We start from the raw sequence: 18040 nt of genomic DNA, 5'->3' as shown, positions 1-18040 counted from the left end.
AACGATCTGCGTACGTTGACATATGACCTCAGAGAAACGGAGAAGGGAAGGAAGTGATGGGAACGAGACATGTTTGGTTTGCTAGCATACGCCTGCCTGGGAAGGGGAATAATGGGAGAGAGAGGAATTGGATTCCGGTCATTTGTCCGGGGCTGCTGGGTGCTGGGGTGGTGGTAAGAAGTGACAGGAAAGGGGTGAGGGGCACGAATTTGATGGCGTCGTCTCTCGATTGGGGTTGATTTGCTTCCCCTGGTATGCTGAGCCAGAAGACCATGGTAAGTTCCGTTAACGTGGCCCCGTTGGCCGCGTTAACTTGTTGAATCAGTAAGCCACTCCTCAAGTGTGTGGTGTTGAAGTTCGTGTAGGCAGTCCAGGGCAATCCCAGTATTAGACGATCTCCCACATTTGGGCATTCATCTTTTCCGGTTCGGAGGACTTCTTGCGTGGGTATAGAACGTGTTCCGGCTTGGCGCAATATGACTGTGGTCTCTGCATTTTTGGAGTATGATTTCTTGTTTGTGCCAGTCCTCTAGTTTGATGATGAGGTGAGAGATTCAATGCTTTCTCGTGGCTTCGTGGTACGGTTTAGACGTACTCAAAGAACAAGTCGAGATGAAAAATTAGCTCCGTATGAAGCTTATTTTGCATAATTTCTCTCTGGACTGGGTTACTACTTCTGTTTTTCGAAGTTTATATGTTCAGTTTCTCAGTTTTTACGCTCAATGCACGTGTCAGTCTGTCGTTATCTCGCCTCCTGCTTTGCTTTGAGTCGTTTTTTATTGCTGCTGTATATTAGAATAACCGGCCCTTGCAGCAGAGAAACTCTCCCCTTCTTCGGTTTTAGTTAACATCGGCGTGGGACGAGAAAAAAACGTTCGGCAGCAGCCTCACAAGTCAAAAGGAAGCACGTAAACCGGTCACGGCGACACTCCCTGCGGTGTTCATTTGCATATACGACAGCATGAATGATGAGGCGTGCCGAATCTTCGTGCGACCCGAGTGATCTGCTTCCGCACGCAGACAGTTGCTGCCCCGTCTATCTCAATACAGAAGAGAGGCACTGCTTCCGACAAAGAGCACAGGCTTATACTCCACCTCAAGAACGGCGTGCAGTGCAGAGAAGGCTACGGTTCGCGTCAGCCGAACGCTAAGGAAGGGCTCGTCCAATGTCCCCCTCTGATCGCGCTCCGCGCAACGCCGACTGAATAGAAGTTTCGCGGTAAGATCAGTGGCGCACAATGAGCGATGGTTCTCACTTTTCTGAAACTCGCACAGCCGGCTCTCGTCAGTGATTGGCTGACCCGTGCGCCATATAGCCTTCGCTGTAGTGCACGCAGTTGATGAGACGGAGCTATACAGCACGCCCAGCCCAAAATTGAAAGATAACACTGCAAATGGCGAAGCGGCTGGTCGGCATCGTATCGTACAAGAAAGTATAAATGCATGAACAAGCACTGGATATCCACCTCTTCGTACTAAGAACCCGACATCTCTAAGAGCAGCAACCCTTTTACCGTCGTCTGGAGCGTCACGCTTTTGCAGACGCGAGCCACTGACCGCCAAACATCGATCCCTGTTTTTTTTTTTTTTTTACTTTGACGGTCAAGTAATTTCTTTCCTTCTTTATTTTATCTTTATCAGCGTAAACCTTTCCTTCAAACGCCGGGCAAAATTTTATCGCCTCTAAAAGTCTCGACAAGGAATGCAAGTGGGGCAATAGAATGAAATGGCGTTTATCCTGACCAACTCGATGGATCGGATGCTATAAAAAGGCTCGACGGCACGCCGTGTCGTCTGCTCTGAGCCAATAAGCAGAGGAACCATGTCGTTAGGCTTCGCCCTCGGGCTCGGCTTTCTCGCGGTTGCTGCCAACGCACTACACCCCGAGCGCAGGCCGGATCTGGGCGAATTTCAAGATGAACGCAAGGTACACTTGGCACCCTCATTTTTCTATCCGATGGTATACTACGCGTATATGTTTGGACACCGTTTTTTCTGCTAATAATGGGCCGCGTATTTGTGCGTATACAATGTGGCTTAGACGTTAGAGCTCGCATGCAGGTTGATCCACAACGAGGGTGGCGTAATGGGCTTGCTGGCTGGTCATCGTGGAATGGTATATCTGGCATAGCACAGCGAAACCCGGACACAAGAACAAACGACAGACGGACACAAGCGCATGTGTCCGTCTCTCGTTTATTCTTGTGTTCGTGTTTTGGTGCGCTACGCCAGATACCATTCCACGATGCACAACGTCCTTTACGGCAAAATTAAGTTCATCGAGTAATAGGGGGTGGGCACAACCATAGTGAGGGGCTCCGAATAATTTTGACCACTTAGATTTCTTTAAGATGCACCCAAAGACTTATTATCCGAGACAGTCAATTAATTGTTGGGTTATACGTGCCAAAACCACGATCAGGCATGCCGTATACGGATACTAATCTTGACCACTTGGGGGTTCTTTAACGTGCACCCTGATCTAAGTACACGAGCGCTTTTACGTACATTTCACCCCCATCGGAAATGCGGCCTCCGCAGCTGGTATCGAACCCTCGACCTCGTGCTCAGCAGGGCAACGCGATAGCCACTGAGCTACAGCGGATGTTCTAGATACTTATGGCCATGTATGTATGTAGTACAGTGTATAATATATGCGCTGTTGCGCGCATTTGGCTTCGGCTCTGGTTCGCGTGTTGCTGCTCTTGCAGTGCTTCCCGTACGAGACACCGTGGTTTGCTGTGCTGAGAAACTTCGAGAGCGACCCGTACATCGGCGGGACCGCCAAGTGCATCCGGGTCACGCAGACGTCTCCTCTCCAGGGTGACGTCACCGAGAACGTCGTCGAGTACGGACGCACCGGAAAAGCGTGAGCGACCATTTACGCTCGGTTTGATTTTTGGTCGCCTTGGCAATGGAGAAAGCCGCAGTGAAAAACTTCTCGCTGTTATGCATTTACTTATGCAGTTGAAACCGGATATATCTAATCTGAAGGGGACCACAAGAAAGGTTGATATATAGGTATTCCGATATATCAAACAAAAATTGTATACGGAAATTTTCAAAGGGATTTTACGGCTGTTCGTCATACACAATAATTCGTTTTATATCGGTTCGATATATACAGTGTAATATACGCGTGTGATTAGAGCAGATGTGCTGGGAACAATTTTTTTTTCGAACACAGACCTCCCTTATTCCGGAGTTTGAATGCGATAGAGCATATATTCTTGACGACTATTAACCATTTTTTTAAACACAAACACCTTGTAGCCGTTGCTGTACTGTGCTGTTTTGCGCATCAAGGTTTACTGGGTCATAGCGGTTTTCAGACGGTATATTCTTGTTGTCTTCGCAGAAGAAACAAGATTACATTGATGAGCACAGAAGGGTACCACCACAAGAACCTGCTGAACGTCACCTTCCTGGACGGTAAGCACCAATCACGGGTGACAAAGGCCCAGATCTTGCACTGCACCGAATGCCTTGGAGCGACTGCTCCGAGGGAGGTGGAATGCAGAGAACAGTCGTATAAATCGATGTAAGCGCATGTCAAGAAACCTCAGGTAGTCGAAATTGACCCGTAGGTCTCTACTACGGCGTCCCTCAAAGCCCGTGTTACTAGGGACGCTAAACAGAACCGCTCAATCAATCAATCAAGCCTACGAACAAACAATCAATTAATCAATTTTCAAATATAGATGGTTGCAAAGCATCTCCGATTTCGGCAGAACTGTCCGACGCTCTCCCAGACTCATTAAAAATGTTCCGACGTCCTACACTCGACGCAAGTAATTTGCCTCAGATTAGGGCCGATGAGATATTTAGCTGGACCTGTCTTCATACCCTATGTTTACGACAAACATGTTTGCGGCTGTTAAGTAGCCAGGGTCATGACTATACTCAATACAGCGGTGTCACTCTCTCCCTCTGTCTATTCCCCTCGCTCCCAGTGCAGGGTACACAGAAAACTTCTAACGCCTTTCCTGTTTACTTCCTTCCCATCACATTGCTTTGCACTACCATACTCATAATGAGACATTTACCTGCTTTTAATGTGTTTCTCGTTGTCAAAGGGATAAACGAAATCTCGTGAGATGTTCTGACACCGAAACACCGCGATCCTCGCTCCCTCAGTGCCGGAATCACACCACTGGCGTGCGGCTACATCAGTTTCCCAAGGTTCCCCACTCTTGCCGATATCGTTCTGATTATCTCGGAACGGCAGCTTTACAGAGGATGGAGTATCCTACATCCAGGAGCAGGGTTAACGGAGAGAACAAAGCAGGCCAATTGGCACTGTCGGGTGACAGGCTAGAAGTAGTAATAACAAGATATATATTACGCATTAGGCAAAAGGAAAATTCTCGCACGTATCGAGAGGAACGAACGGCGCTCAGCAGGCCCGTAATGACATCAAATTTTTTATTTGTTAGTTGGGTGTGTGCGCGTGTGTGCGCGCAGGTGTACGTGTGTGTACGTGTATGTGTGCGTGTGTGCCTGGGCGTGTGTGCGGTGAAGGGTAGTGGTGGGGGAAGGAGGGGGCGGGGTGAGAGCGTGCTCGTTTACATGCGTCCACTTCAGCAGAGCGCGTTTGTGCTCACTGTCTATACTGCCGCTTTGTGCTCAGGGCCAGAAAAGGGATCTCACCTCCAACTGTTCAGCGTGTACTCCGATTGCGACAAGTGCAAGGTGTACAGGAATCCTTACGCCGGCGGTGAGTGCAGTCCTATACTAACTCTAATTTTTCGGCAAGATGTGATGGTCTGGTTAGCGCTATTAACTTATCCTACAGGCCGTAACTACCGCGGCCTGCCTGCCTCGCCGCTAATTATACAAAGCTCAATTGCCTCTCATTTGCATGCATTTACTTCATCTTGTCACAACAGCCGCTGTATAGGTGCACGTGCATTTTACTGACGTCACCAAAAAAAAAAGAATTCTGATAAGTGGAGCAGATTTTCGCTTAATTCAGACGAGGAAGACATTCTACCAAAAGATATTTCCAACAGGTGGTCATAATAACCAGGGGACAAGTTGTCAAAACTGTCTTCACCAGCGAATGACGAAGAGCTGAACTAAAAGTTTCGTGAAATCGGCCCCCTGGTAACTCAGGTACCCGTTGGCTTTGCAGCAGCATTTGCCCGGTTCTTCATCGCTAGACTTTATCTAAAACCTACGGGTTTCATCATCCGGCTGATTTAGGGCGTACAAAATTTTGGTTATATACCTCCTATACATCCTCAACGGAACTGACGTCACCACTAACGCAATATTACAATCGTCGGACTCCTTTATAACACGGGGCACACCAATTACCCAGAGAAATATGAATTAATCTCGAACCCCCCCCCCCCCCCCCTTTTCTGTGATACCTTTATTTTCATTTGCCGGTCGCGGGTTCGATTCCCGACCGCGGCGGCCACATTGAAATGCGAAATGCAAGAACACTCGTCTACTTACCGTATAGACTCGTGTAAGGGCCGCACTTCTTTTTTTCACAATTTCGTCGAGGTGTGGCCACAGGGGACCGAACCATTTCGTTCGATCTAGTCTAAGCGCCGCTACTACATGACTGTCGCCATCTAGTGGTAGCACGCGGAAGTACGCAGCGCGCGAAAATTCGCCGATGCGCGAGCGCGGCATTGGTACACCGAACGTCATTGCTTCTACGCAATTCCCCCCCCCCCCCCCCCCCCCCAAATTTTGGGCTGCCAAGTTGGGGGTGCAGCCATTTCACCCCGTCTATACGGTATATGTAGGTGCGCGTTAAAAAATCCCAGAGGCTCAAAATAAATCCGCAGCCCTCCAGTACAACGTCTCTCTTCGCTCCACTGTTGCTTTAAGGCGTTAAAATCAATCAATCAATCAATCAATCAATCAATCAATCAATCGTGATGAATTCGGTGTGTTGAGGGGCAACTCCCGAGTAGGGCCAAAGAGTGCCAGGCCACAGTTAATGAGGTGACAATGGAGTAAGGAATTACGAGAGAATTAATTGGTTGTTACATGACAGTAAAGGAGCCTGAAAAACAGTCGCTTTAATGTCTGGAAAGTCCGTAAAATGTATATGTAATACAATTATTTCAATCACCATTTAAGTATACCGTAAACGCAAAAGATACACTGTGAAGGGATGATAATGCGTACCCCAATATGTCAGTGGTAAAAATTCTCACAGAGCACTACTGCATTTCCAGAGCCCTCGAAACACAGGTCCTTGGAAGCATGTACGATACCAAGCGATACTTTCGCAGCAGCAATCGATGCAAGAGGACAATCGATCGATCGATAGGTCGGTCGGTCGGTCTTTATTCGCCACTAATCTTACTTTCTGGCACCTAAAAATCGCACTTTTCTTCTTTTTTCTTGTAATCGCAGAGGACGCTTGCACGCTTTTCGTTCCGGCCAGCCGGGGGCGCCAGATCGACCCTGCGTGCCAGTTCATTTTCAACCTGCTCTGCGGCAGCGACAAGCATTACCCCCTGCTGGACGACAGCTGCACTTTCTAAGCCATTCACACGTCGAAGGCTTAAATGATACGGCTGCTATTTCATCGGGCGACCCTTTCGTCGTGTTTCGACTCACCCGCTCGCACACCGAAAGACTAAATACACATTTGTCTGTATTGTTTGTATTTGTCATTTGTCTGTATTTGTCTGTATACACTTGATTGTCTTTTTTTTTGTCAACAACAAGAAAAAAAAGAAACTACGCAGGTCCTACGCCGTGTGAAAGCTGGTACAATGCGAAACTTTCTTTGATCCAACGCTTGCTTGTTGTCTGCAACAGGCGGTTCTCGAAAATTACAGGAAAACGTAAAAAGTTATCACCCCGTGCGTTGAACTAAGCACAGTTTGCAGGTGGCGCTCATGATTACAGCTACGGTTATGATGATAATAATGATGATGACCTCAGAGACATTAGCGCGAAAGCAGGCTCATTAAGTGGGCTGAGCTAAGGATGAGGGCGTTCGTAAATACATTAATGTCATTTACTATCAAATTTGAATAAAATAAAGTATCGTATAGTGCCCGGTTACTATATATATATATCAGTATTCACGATCAATCAAGCGTGTGGGTCTTCGTACTGACGCCATACTGAAAACACAACTCAAATGCTACAGGCAGAACTAAAACAACCATAGTAGCAAAAGGCACAAACAAGTGACGAACGAATCTTTAAATCAATCGGGACCTTTAAAAAAAAAAGCTAAATTGAAAAATACCAAGACAGGAGAGAAGCCAAGAAACAGAAATAGCAGAAAATCACATGCGTAAAGTTTCTCGTACGTGCAGATTTTAGAGAAACTTAACACGGCTATACGCCGTTTTCCAGCTTCATCTTGGTTCAGCTTGCACTGGCGTGTACAGTGTAAATTGCGCTCACTTTCAAGCAACGTCTCGTGTTGCCTGTGGCGTTCTTACCTAGACTAGGAGAACGAGGAGGTGGACTGTCACGCAGTAAAATCGAATCGGCTTACAAAAGAGGAGAACTTGCGTAAGCAAAGGAGAGATTCCTTTTTGTTTTGTGCCTCAACACACGCATAGCCTGCATGCAAAAGAGCGCAAAGCGTGCAAAGACAAGTAAGCACGTTTTGTCTGCTCTTTACGTGACTTTCTAACAGGTGACACGGTCTACTGCATGTCACTGTCACATGAGCTGAAAAGGCTGTGTTTCTCAGAAACATGCGTCATAATTATACCATGCGTGAATGTGTGTGTGTGTATGTGTGTTTGCTTGTGGTTTGGTGCGCGTGCTAATCCGGACAACGGCATCGTTCTTAGCACCTGTGTCATATATGCATAATGTAAACCACGTTCACCACATTGCAAACTGTCAAACTGTTGTTCAGGAGTTATATATATCATCAGCCTATATTTATGTCCACTGCAGGACGAAGGCCTCTCCCTGCGATCTCCAATTACCCCTGTCTTGCGCTAGCCGATTCCAACGTGTGCCTGGAAATTTCCTAACTTCATCACCCCAACTACTTTTCTGTCATCCTGGATTGCGCTTCCCGTCTCTTGGTATTCATTCTGTAACACTAATGGTCCACCGGTTATCCATCTTACGCATTACATGGCCTGCCCAGCTCCATTTTCCCCTTTTAATGTCAGCTATATAATAACGGCTATCCCCGTTTTCTCTCTGATTCACGCCGCTCTCTTCCTGTCTCTTAACGTTAGGCCTAACATTTTTCGTTCCATCGCTCTTTGTGTGGTCCTTAATTTGTTATCGAGCTTCTTTGTTAAACTCCAAGTTTCTGCCCCATACGTTGGCACCAGTAGAATGCAATGATTGTACACTTTTCAACGAGAGTGGTAAGCTACCAGTCAGGATTTGGTAGTGTCTGCCGTATGTACCCCAACCCAATGTTATTCTTCTGTAATTTTTTTTTATCATGATCGGGGTCCCCAGTGAGTAATTGACCTAAATAAACGTACTCCTTTACAGACTCTAGGGGCTGGCTTTGTTGGTGTTTGGCATCGAAACACCATAGCAGTGACGCTCTCCTCAAGACAGCAGAGTAGCCGGACAGTCAATTGGTTCTCTCTCCTCCAATAATGAACCGATTAATATATATATCGGTAGAACGCTTCTCAGATGGTGTATTACAACTTCCAGCGTATAGCCAAAATTTGCAATGGGGCCTGGTGAGATGCTCTTTAGTTTTTATTTTATGCCCTACAATGTACATACATTGGCCGGTCGCTCGATACTCGGTGCACAGCCAGCGGCTGACTACGCCTTACTGAAAAACAGTGAGCTCGACCAGGACATGACGCGTTCCGAGCTGACACAAGCGATCGCAAGACTCACTCGAAACACCACCCCGGGCAAGGACGGAATCACCAACAAGTTGCTACGTAACCTGGACGATGTAACCATGCAGGTAATACTGGAATTCTTCAACGTACACTGGGACCTTACCCGAAATTCAAGCATGCCGACATTACGCTGATACGAAAGCCGGGAAAAATTCCCTGCCTGGAGAACCTAAGACCCATTTCGCTGAAGTATTGCCTCGGTAAACTGATCAAACGCGTGATCTTAGACAGGCTACAGACGCATCTCGAAGAACGTCAACTGATGCCGAGCACGATGTTTGGTTTTTATTGTGATAGCAATTATATGGACACTCAAAGCGGATTGCTGGCGTTGGCGTCGCGTCGCCGTGAGGTTCCGTATGACGTCAACGGCGATGAAATCGTCGCCGTGCGCCGTATGTTGTATGTGCGAGTGAAAGCGCGCGAGGGACGCGCGCGTTCACGGGGAGCGAACGCACGGCGGAGAGCAAACGCAAGTGGTTCGTGAGGAAAGGGAAAGGTTGACGCTATCTTCTGCAGCCCTTGAGGGAGCACGGCTCAGCGCCAAATTAGTAAAAGGCGAAAGGTTAATGCGTGTGGGTACTGAGGAGGGACCTGAGCGATGATGCTCCCTGAAGGGCTGCAGAATTAAGCGTCTCTTTCCTCTTTTACAATCACCATATATATAGAGCACACGCGACTTCTTCCATCGTGCGAAAGGCCATGCCCGATGGGAGGGAGAGAGGGAGGGGAGGCGACGTTTAGCTTCGTAACCTAATGCGTAATTATATAAAAACGTTGCGAGGCGAGAAGGTGGTAAAAACTTCCGACGCTGCTCGACGAGTGTCCGTTTTGATCTCACTGAAAACCTCCGAGCCGCCCCCAGAGGCACCGGCAACAGTCACCAACGCCGCGCGCCTTCGGTGCGAACGCGGGAAAAACGCCGACGGCGTCGACAACAGTTCTGCGCGTTGCTGGTGTTGCTGCATGTCCAAGTTTATACAGCTGATAAAACTACTTTCCTTACTCCGTATAGCTCTCTACTAACTTGCTATCGCAATTGATGCTTCGCCTTTCGGGCGAAACTGCGACATTTTTTTTTTTGCCCAACTTGCCAGCGCAAGACGTGCTTCTGCAGCTCAAAGAGGATGTACTGATGCAGCGAACGCTGTGGAGGCAGAGGAACTAGCGATAGCGTTAGCCATCACGACGAGACCGCACTGGGATTGTGTCATAGTTCTGACGGACTCTCAGATGGCATGCAGAAATTATTGCCGGGCCAAAATTTCCAGAGCCGCACATCGAATTCTGAATGGAGCGCACCAGCTCCCACCATACATACAAATCGTGTGGACTCCGGAGCATGAGTGATTACGCGGCAATCAGCAGGCACACGCCTACGCCCGAGCGCATGCACACCGGGAGCCGCGAGATGTCCGCGTCGAGCAGTTCCATCCAGAGCCCATACTATTAACCTACACGCACATCCTACAACACTATTGCCTTTCACGAAGAACACTACCTCCACCGCATAATGCACTGACGCGAGAGGAAGCCGTAATATGGCGAAAACTCCAAACAAACACGTATCCACATTTGAGTCTTCACCACGCCATACACCCTGCGATGTTTTCCTACAAAAGCCCACACGGCGATCAATGCGCAACACTATACCACATGGTATGGGCTTGCGCAAACACACCACAGCTCACACCCCTAACACACCCCGCCACATGGCAATGGGAGGCAGCGCTGTACAGCTGCGACTCGACGGACCAGCTCAACCTGGTAAACCGAGCGAGAAGGGCAGTTAAAGCCGCTGGACGGGACCACCCACTTCAAAGCGGAGGAGCTACCTACGCTCGTGTGCTCTTTTGCATAAAGTTTATTCTCTCTCTTTAATCAACATGCACCCAATGCACGGTACGCAAGCGTTTTTTGTGTTCCGTCCCCGTCGGAAGGCGTCTGCGGGACGCGGCCGGGATCGTCTCTCACACACAAGTCCCCACATCACACACACCCACTATCGCACAGAATAACACAAAAACTATTTCACGCACCCACTCTATCACATACGCGCACACGCTCTCACGCACGCACACACACACAAACAAAAACACTCTCTCACGAACACTCTCCGACCCTTTATCTTTCTCTCTCAGAAACACTCTTTCTCTGCATCTCTCTCTGCTGTCTGACACACGCGCGCGCATATACATGTTCACTCACGCACAAACACGTGCGAACACAGACAAACGTGCAGCAAGTCAGCCCATGAACAGACGCACATACGTATTACGGGAACACCCGAAAGTCCTCACGCTTGCTAAGCATACACACGCGGTTTCTCCCAGCTAAGGTGCGTCAGCGGCGCTTCTCTTTCCTTCGATATTTAGGGCATGCCTTCTCTCTCTCTCTATCTTTCACGCCTCGCTGTAGAAGTGTGCGTCACGATACGTCACCCTAACTATAAGAGCGGAGGAGCGAGAGAGTGACTGCAGCAGCGAATGCGGCTCCGTTGCCGTCGTCGTTTAGATTCGTCGACTGTCCGCCGAGGGGCAGGCCCGCAACGATGCCGGTCAGCGCCGTGCTTCTCTCGGTATCTTTCCTGTTCAACGCGATCTCCGGCGATACAGAAGTGCCGCCCAACAACGCACTCATCGATAAGGTACACGCCTACCCCGACTACGAAACATACCAGGACGTTTACAGAGTACGTATACGTGGAAAACGCCTGCGTGGCCACGCTCGACCACAGCTGCATGCGTGGCCGTCCTGCGTAGTCCCTTCGCTGGCTTTTTTATGCACACTATTCATCTGATTCCACATAGGTTACACACATGTAGGTGGCACATTTTTACAAACATGATCCCGTTTGTAAGTGGCACCTAGGTGGAACGAATTGTCCTTGAGAGTCGGCTCGATCTTCGGTGAAGTGTCTTGTCACTGCTACTATGTATACATATCTCACTCTGGATCTTCTTTCACATAAGTTTCACTAATTTCCATTGGAAGATCTTCATCTCAGACCACACTCGTAAGTTCTAAGAGGTACATATTTGCAAAGGTGTGCAACCTACAACTTAGTTTAACTCATGTGAAACGATGTTAAGAGCTCGCTTTTCTACCAGCTGCGTGCAGTGCAGCTGAGGCTAATGCGTGTGTCAGCGAATCAGCAACGACAGCCGGCCGCATGTTCTGAGCGAAGAAGAGGGGAGGGGGGAGTGATTGTCCATGGTCGAATGGGTAGCGCATCGGGCTGCTGTGACGAGGGAACAGGGTTTGAAACCAACCGTCGGACTAACTTGTGTGACAGCAGCCCGACGCTTCAGCAGCAGGCGGCGCCACAAATGCACTCGGGTGTGTGTCGCTCTTCAATGAACATCTCGCCAACTTGGGTCATTCAGTACGTGCCACTGGGTGTGCTGCAAGTGAGGGAACAATTCTCAGCGTTCGCAGGCACCGGGCGCGCCACGCTTCTAGTCTCGGAGGCCACGCTCGAACTTCACGGTAGCGCCACCAGATGGCGCAGCGAGTTCAGAAATAAGCGCGATAGAGAGAGAAGCCCGGTTACCGCACGACGTGTTTTCTAAGCGTTCGCACGCACCGGCGTGCCATGCATTTCGGAGGTCAGGCACAGGCTTCGCGACGGTGGTGCCAGGTGGTTCTTGGAGAAGCGTGAAAGAGTAGCCCCGCTGCAGTAGGCGCCTCATACATAACTCGTTTCGACGGTGGGAATGCGATGTGTCGTTATATTGATTCAACGCTAAACGCATTACCGCCGACAGTCCTCGTGTGATGGGCTTTGCCAAATTTTTTTGAGTTCCAAGCTGACGTGCCTGAGATCAAAAACCTGCAGGAGCAAACATATCCGCAACAGAGTGAGGCATGCGCATGCTGCAGAAAAAAACGACTAATCCAGAGGCGACTAACCCCATCGTAAGGAGATATTAAGGTAATCATGCAGTCAGAACTGTATGGATACGAGCCTGAAGTGCTGGAGTCCAAATCTGATAGGAACGTCAACCTGTCAGCGGTCGAGATAAACGAGAGATGGTTGACGTATTGCTGAAAAAAAAATACGCAGCTCCAATGCACACGTTGGGTCTATGTCAAGCGAAGGTCTAGTCAAGCGGTGTATGTATTAAATTCTATATACAGCGGAAATGCGTACAATTTCACCTTTTCATCTATAATGTCCCCTTTCGCCCCAAGCATCATGACAATCATGTATTGTTCACTAACTAACTAACTAACTAACTAACTAACTAACTAACTAACTAACTAACTAACTAACTAACTAACTAACTAACTAACTAACTAACTAACTAACTAAGCAAATAACTAAATAACCATTCAAACAACTAACCAACCGACCGAATGATTGACTAACTAAATAACTAAATAAATAAGGATATAACGAAATAAATTAATTAATTAATTTGCTTGTATTAGCCTCTTTACTTTCATCAAATGAAGCGTGCAACCTCATGCATGATTATGCGTTTATGTTTATCCACCACAAACGTCACAACATGAATCTCATGGAATTATTATGTTTATGCGCTGCAGCGCTCACAAGCCGTGCCGACTGCACGCACCAAATGAGACGGAAGCATAATGTGAAACGGCTTCGAGAACGAAGTCAATGCATGACGCTGATCACAGGTGCGCGCACAGAGAAGTAACGACGCATATACTAGCCACATTTAAGGGTTAAATATACCTTGCGTCGCAGTGCTACGTACCCATCATGGAATGTTGGCCAAGAATGGGCCCAGTAGAACATAATGAATGGCTAAATCAAATAGAATCAATTAGCTCAGATATTCCGTTGAATGCACCATTAGTTTAAGAAGTCCTTGTGCTAAAGTTTAGGATTACCTGTGAGCCGACATTCACAGTTCAGGTTTTATCTGAGAAATTTATTTTTTATTACCGAGAACGGAGGTGCACGTAGTGACACTACTCTGTCGGTCAGCTATCATACAGGGGTTATATGAGCATGCTTCTTGATACAGCCGAACCTGAATATATCGATTCTGAAGGCGATCACAACAAAGTTCGATGTGTAGGTAATTCAATATATCAAACGAAAAATTCATACAAAAATTTTCAAGGAGATTTTACTGCTGTTCATTATACACAATGATTCGTTATATGCGGGTTCGCTATATCCGGGTTCGACATATAACCCTCGTACCCACAAATTCTTCCGCCTGAATACCGACCGACCCAGCAGCTGACAGCGCATCAGCAGCAACAGATGCCCCATACTCAGGAGGGTATAGAAAAGGAAAGCTCAGCATTAGGAGGAGGACGAAAAGAAAAAAAAGGAAGTAAAGGTAGGAAGGTCTGGTTTGCTACCCTGCACGGGGGCGAAGGGAATTGAGGGCCTTAAAAAGTAGGGAAAAGACGGGGGAGGGATTGTTACAGGCGTAGATAACTTTACGAGATGAACCAGAGTAGGCAAAGCGCTGTTGATTACAATGGTGTAGGACGCAAGTTGCCTACAAGAGGCTATATATATATATATATATATATATATATATATATATATATATATATATATATATATATATATATATAGGTGACTAGTTGTGGTCAGCACGATTTAAAGGTGGACTGCTGTTGCTATTGGCCTGAATAAGTTGGTGGCGCATACCCACAGTGGGAGATTTGCAACGTCATTAAATATGATCATCATTATAGTTATAGTCATCATAGTTATCCCTCCCTTTAACGGTAACACGCTTGCCTTCAGGCCGTAAAAATGTTTTATTGAAACTGTAGTGTGCCATTTTCGCACGCAGTGCATTCCGTTCAACGAAAGATGGTTCGTGGTGTACCGGAACAAGCACGAAAAGGACGAGATCTTCGATCCTTCTGATGACGGCATGTGTGCACACATGATGACTGACATGCAGTTCGTCGACGACAGAATTAACGTCAGCATCGCGGACACTAATGGCCGAAAGTAAGTTCCGCACAGCCAATGAGGAAAAAGAAAGAAGAATAAATACGCAAACCTCACGCATTGTGGGAATCTACTCATATATCAAAAAAGAGCACTGGAACGGCATTTTCAACTGCTCAATTTGTGTTCTTTGTTTTTTGCTGTAAATGAACGTGTCCAACTTTCAACCCCCCCCCCCCCCCCCCCCCGAAAAATAAAATACTGGCAAACGTCGGAGCACACTACATAATTTACTTCATTTTCTGCGAACCAGTTTCGGGTTTCGCTTCTCGAGAGGTGTAGGTTTTCGTGACGTCATAACAGCAAAAGGCGGCTAATTCTGTGGTCTTTTATGCCGCTAAATCGGTCATCGCGCAATGAGTAGCCGTCTAAATAGACGACCCTGCGAGCCTAACCGAGTGCCTGAACCCTCCTCGCGATGTCTCGCTCCCACGTGACCACTTTCTGTGTGATGACGTCACAACACACGCAGTGTCTTGGTGACAAAAGCGCTATGAAAGGGAAGCTAAGGAAGCAACGCTCGCGCAAGTGGGCGCGCTCCTGAAAAAAGTGTCCCACATTTTCATACGCGTCAGTTTAGGCCGGGGAAGAGAAAACTTAACCACTTTATTTACAACAGCACAATAAGTCAAAATGTAACACTTGGTATTAAACATGACTATTTTTCTTTCGCATTTTCTCTTCCGCGTTCGGGCAAATAGCGAGAAGTGGAAGTTACGCTGACTGAGTATCAATTCCGAGAAACAAGAACCTAAGACACGGACTATACTTGGCGCAGTAAGCAAACTTTTGAGGGCGTTCTGAGGCTTGCCAGTATTATTTTTTTTTTTATCGAGTTTCGAGGTCCGGCAAATTTACTCGCGCGAACAAATGAAAAGTCTAAAATGTCTTGTCAGTATTCATTTGAGAGAAAGCATTTACCTCGGGAACTCCTATCCGAATAGGTAGCGCTTAGGGAATGGTGGTCGTGACGTATTCCCGGCGCCGCAATCACTTCCGCGCATGCAGTCTGCAATAAGCATAGCCTTTGAGATCTGTTTGCGTTACTCAGATGGAAAATGCGTCACTGGAGCGTGAATTTGGACACGACCAATTACACGGAAAAGAAGAAAACGTTTTGTTACACATCCACTGCACCGAATTTTATTATAGTCGTTGAACTTGAAAAAAAAAAATATGAAAAATAAAAATGAAGAAGTTAAGCTGTACCGACTGTAGAAGCAGATTTTCAATTTAAGGCATAAATTGTTTTTTTTATCCCGAAACTAATAAATTTACTTACGTATAAACTTTACAACTCTTAAGTCGGCAATAAAAATGATATAATTCTAAAAACTTTACTGTTGAGGCACCTTTTAAAGCGGACAATATTAATGCATTATACGTACCACACTCTTAATATATCACAGACTTGTAAGTAGGACTTGTAAGCTGCAAACTGATATCACATTTGTTTCGATGTAAGTGCTTTAAAAGACGATATTTACGAAACTGTAGTACCTGATCTCGATACTGAGCTATAGTTTTGTAAGCGTCGTGCTTTTTTGTTCTTGTTAAGTTGCCAATATTTGGCAACCCCTGTAAAAACATTTGAGGCCCAATTCAAGCTTCTGCGTCCTACAGACCGTAGGAATCAGATTCCTCGCTTAAACAATAGGGCACGATGGTACTGGCATGTAGGGGCATTCGCATCGGTGGAACGAAATATTAAAGAAGAAACTCACGAAAAAGCAACTATATAAAAGCCCGATGGTATACTTTTACTCCGCGCCACCACGCCAAAAAGAAAAAAACTAAAACAAGAAAACAAAATGAAAAGCAAGAACGCTACATGATTTAAATACATGTATAGATGACGAAAATATTTCACATATCATTATTGAATAAGTGCTCAATCCAACAAAAAGAAGAGAAAACGTTTGTTTTGTCTCTTCCAATTCTCTTCTGAGAACTGTTTTCGGTCGCTACGGTCGCTACAAGGGTAATAAAGTTCTGTTTAACAATGTTTGAAATCAGCACACCCACACACACATGGTCTATGTTTAGTAAAAAGTCTAGGTGTAGTACTACGTAAATATGTACGTTGCAATTGTACATTCCGATGCATATATATATATATATATATATATATATATACATATTTTTTTCGTCTCACTGTTACTGTACAGTGTACCCTCAATATGCCCACATGTTATGCTCTCGATCGAGAGCGGCAGTATTGTAAATAAATAAAAAAATAAAAAAAATCTGCAGTGGCTCGGTTGCTATGGCGTTCTGATGCTGAGCACGAGCTCGCAGCTTCGATTCCCTGCCGATGCGGCCGCATTACGATGCTGGCGGAATGCAATAACGCTCACCTGACCAAATTTAGGTCCATGCTAAAAAAAAAAACGGAAAAAAAAGCACGTGGTTGAAATTAATCTGGAGACCCCCACTACGCGTTTCTTAAAGCCCATGAGTAGATTTGGTGGGTTAAACAACATGATTGTATAGATTTTGTGCGACAGCAATGATACAAATGCTCGAGGTGCGTCGCGCCATCGGCGTCGCCGTGCTATCACCGTTTGGACGAGCATGCGTAGCCAGCGGGTGGACGGTTAGAAGGCCTGCGTTCACTGGTTATCAGTTGCAATCGTGTGTTTTTGCCATCTTAACTCGTTTGTGTCGAATGCGAGTAAACTTAAATGAAGTATGCATCACGGGCAAAGAAATGAATGTATGGTGCGTGGTGTCCAAATCAACGCCTAAGCGACTGCTGCTTCTGAGTAACGAAAGTTAATCTAGAAGGCTATGGCTTTTTGATGGCGGCATTCGCCGGAAGCCATTGCAGGATCCGGAAACACGTCATAACCACCATGTTTTGGACACCACCTACAGAAACATACAAACAGTTCGAGGGCCGTCGACGGCTAACGCAGAAATCGCGCATTCCTGAAACGATGACACGGTGGCAAGAGCGATACCGCCAGGTAGCACGTGGGTAGAAAGGCCAAAGTTCAAAAGAGGCAGGCAGGTTTTGTTGTCGCGTACGGTAACCACAGTGTGCAGTAGGACGACACAGTGCGCCAGGACCACGTCGAGAATCGGGGAAACAACGTATTCACCATCGCACACAGGAGCAGAGGGACTTAATGGGACGTACGTGGAGACTTGCGGTGGCAGATGGAGGAACGCGACAGAACATAAGCGGCCGGGAGTGTTCGATAGTACGTAGGCGTCAAAAGGGGGTTCCAGTTGAAGAACACCTGTG

At 46.9% G+C, this 18040-nt stretch overlaps 2 protein-coding genes across 2 annotated transcripts in view; both read left to right on the top strand.

Moving 5' to 3' along the window:
• The first annotated feature begins 1779 nt into the window (after positions 1 to 1779).
• Positions 1780 to 6568, top strand: LOC125947371 (uncharacterized). Its single transcript, XM_049671946.1, has 5 exons — positions 1780 to 1927; positions 2712 to 2869; positions 3359 to 3432; positions 4631 to 4717; positions 6382 to 6568. Exons 1-5 carry the CDS (start codon positions 1823 to 1825, stop codon positions 6510 to 6512), a joined length of 555 nt encoding a protein of 184 aa, XP_049527903.1. The 5' UTR covers positions 1780 to 1822; the 3' UTR covers positions 6513 to 6568.
• A 4767-nt stretch (positions 6569 to 11335) lies between these two features.
• The window catches only part of LOC125947370 (uncharacterized), a 13918-nt gene continuing 7213 nt past the window's right edge, over positions 11336 to 18040 (top strand). Inside the window, exons 1-2 of the mRNA XM_049671945.1 lie at positions 11336 to 11526; positions 14627 to 14790. Of these exons, the coding sequence (XP_049527902.1) occupies positions 11386 to 11526; positions 14627 to 14790 (305 nt within the window). The 5' untranslated portion in view covers positions 11336 to 11385. The remainder of the gene's footprint in view (positions 11527 to 14626; positions 14791 to 18040) is intronic.

This window comes from Dermacentor silvarum, chromosome 8 (genome assembly GCF_013339745.2).
Source record: "Dermacentor silvarum isolate Dsil-2018 chromosome 8, BIME_Dsil_1.4, whole genome shotgun sequence".
In the NCBI taxonomy this organism is placed as follows: Eukaryota; Metazoa; Arthropoda; class Arachnida; order Ixodida; family Ixodidae; genus Dermacentor; species Dermacentor silvarum.
This window is presented reverse-complemented; position numbering and strand designations above follow the sequence as displayed.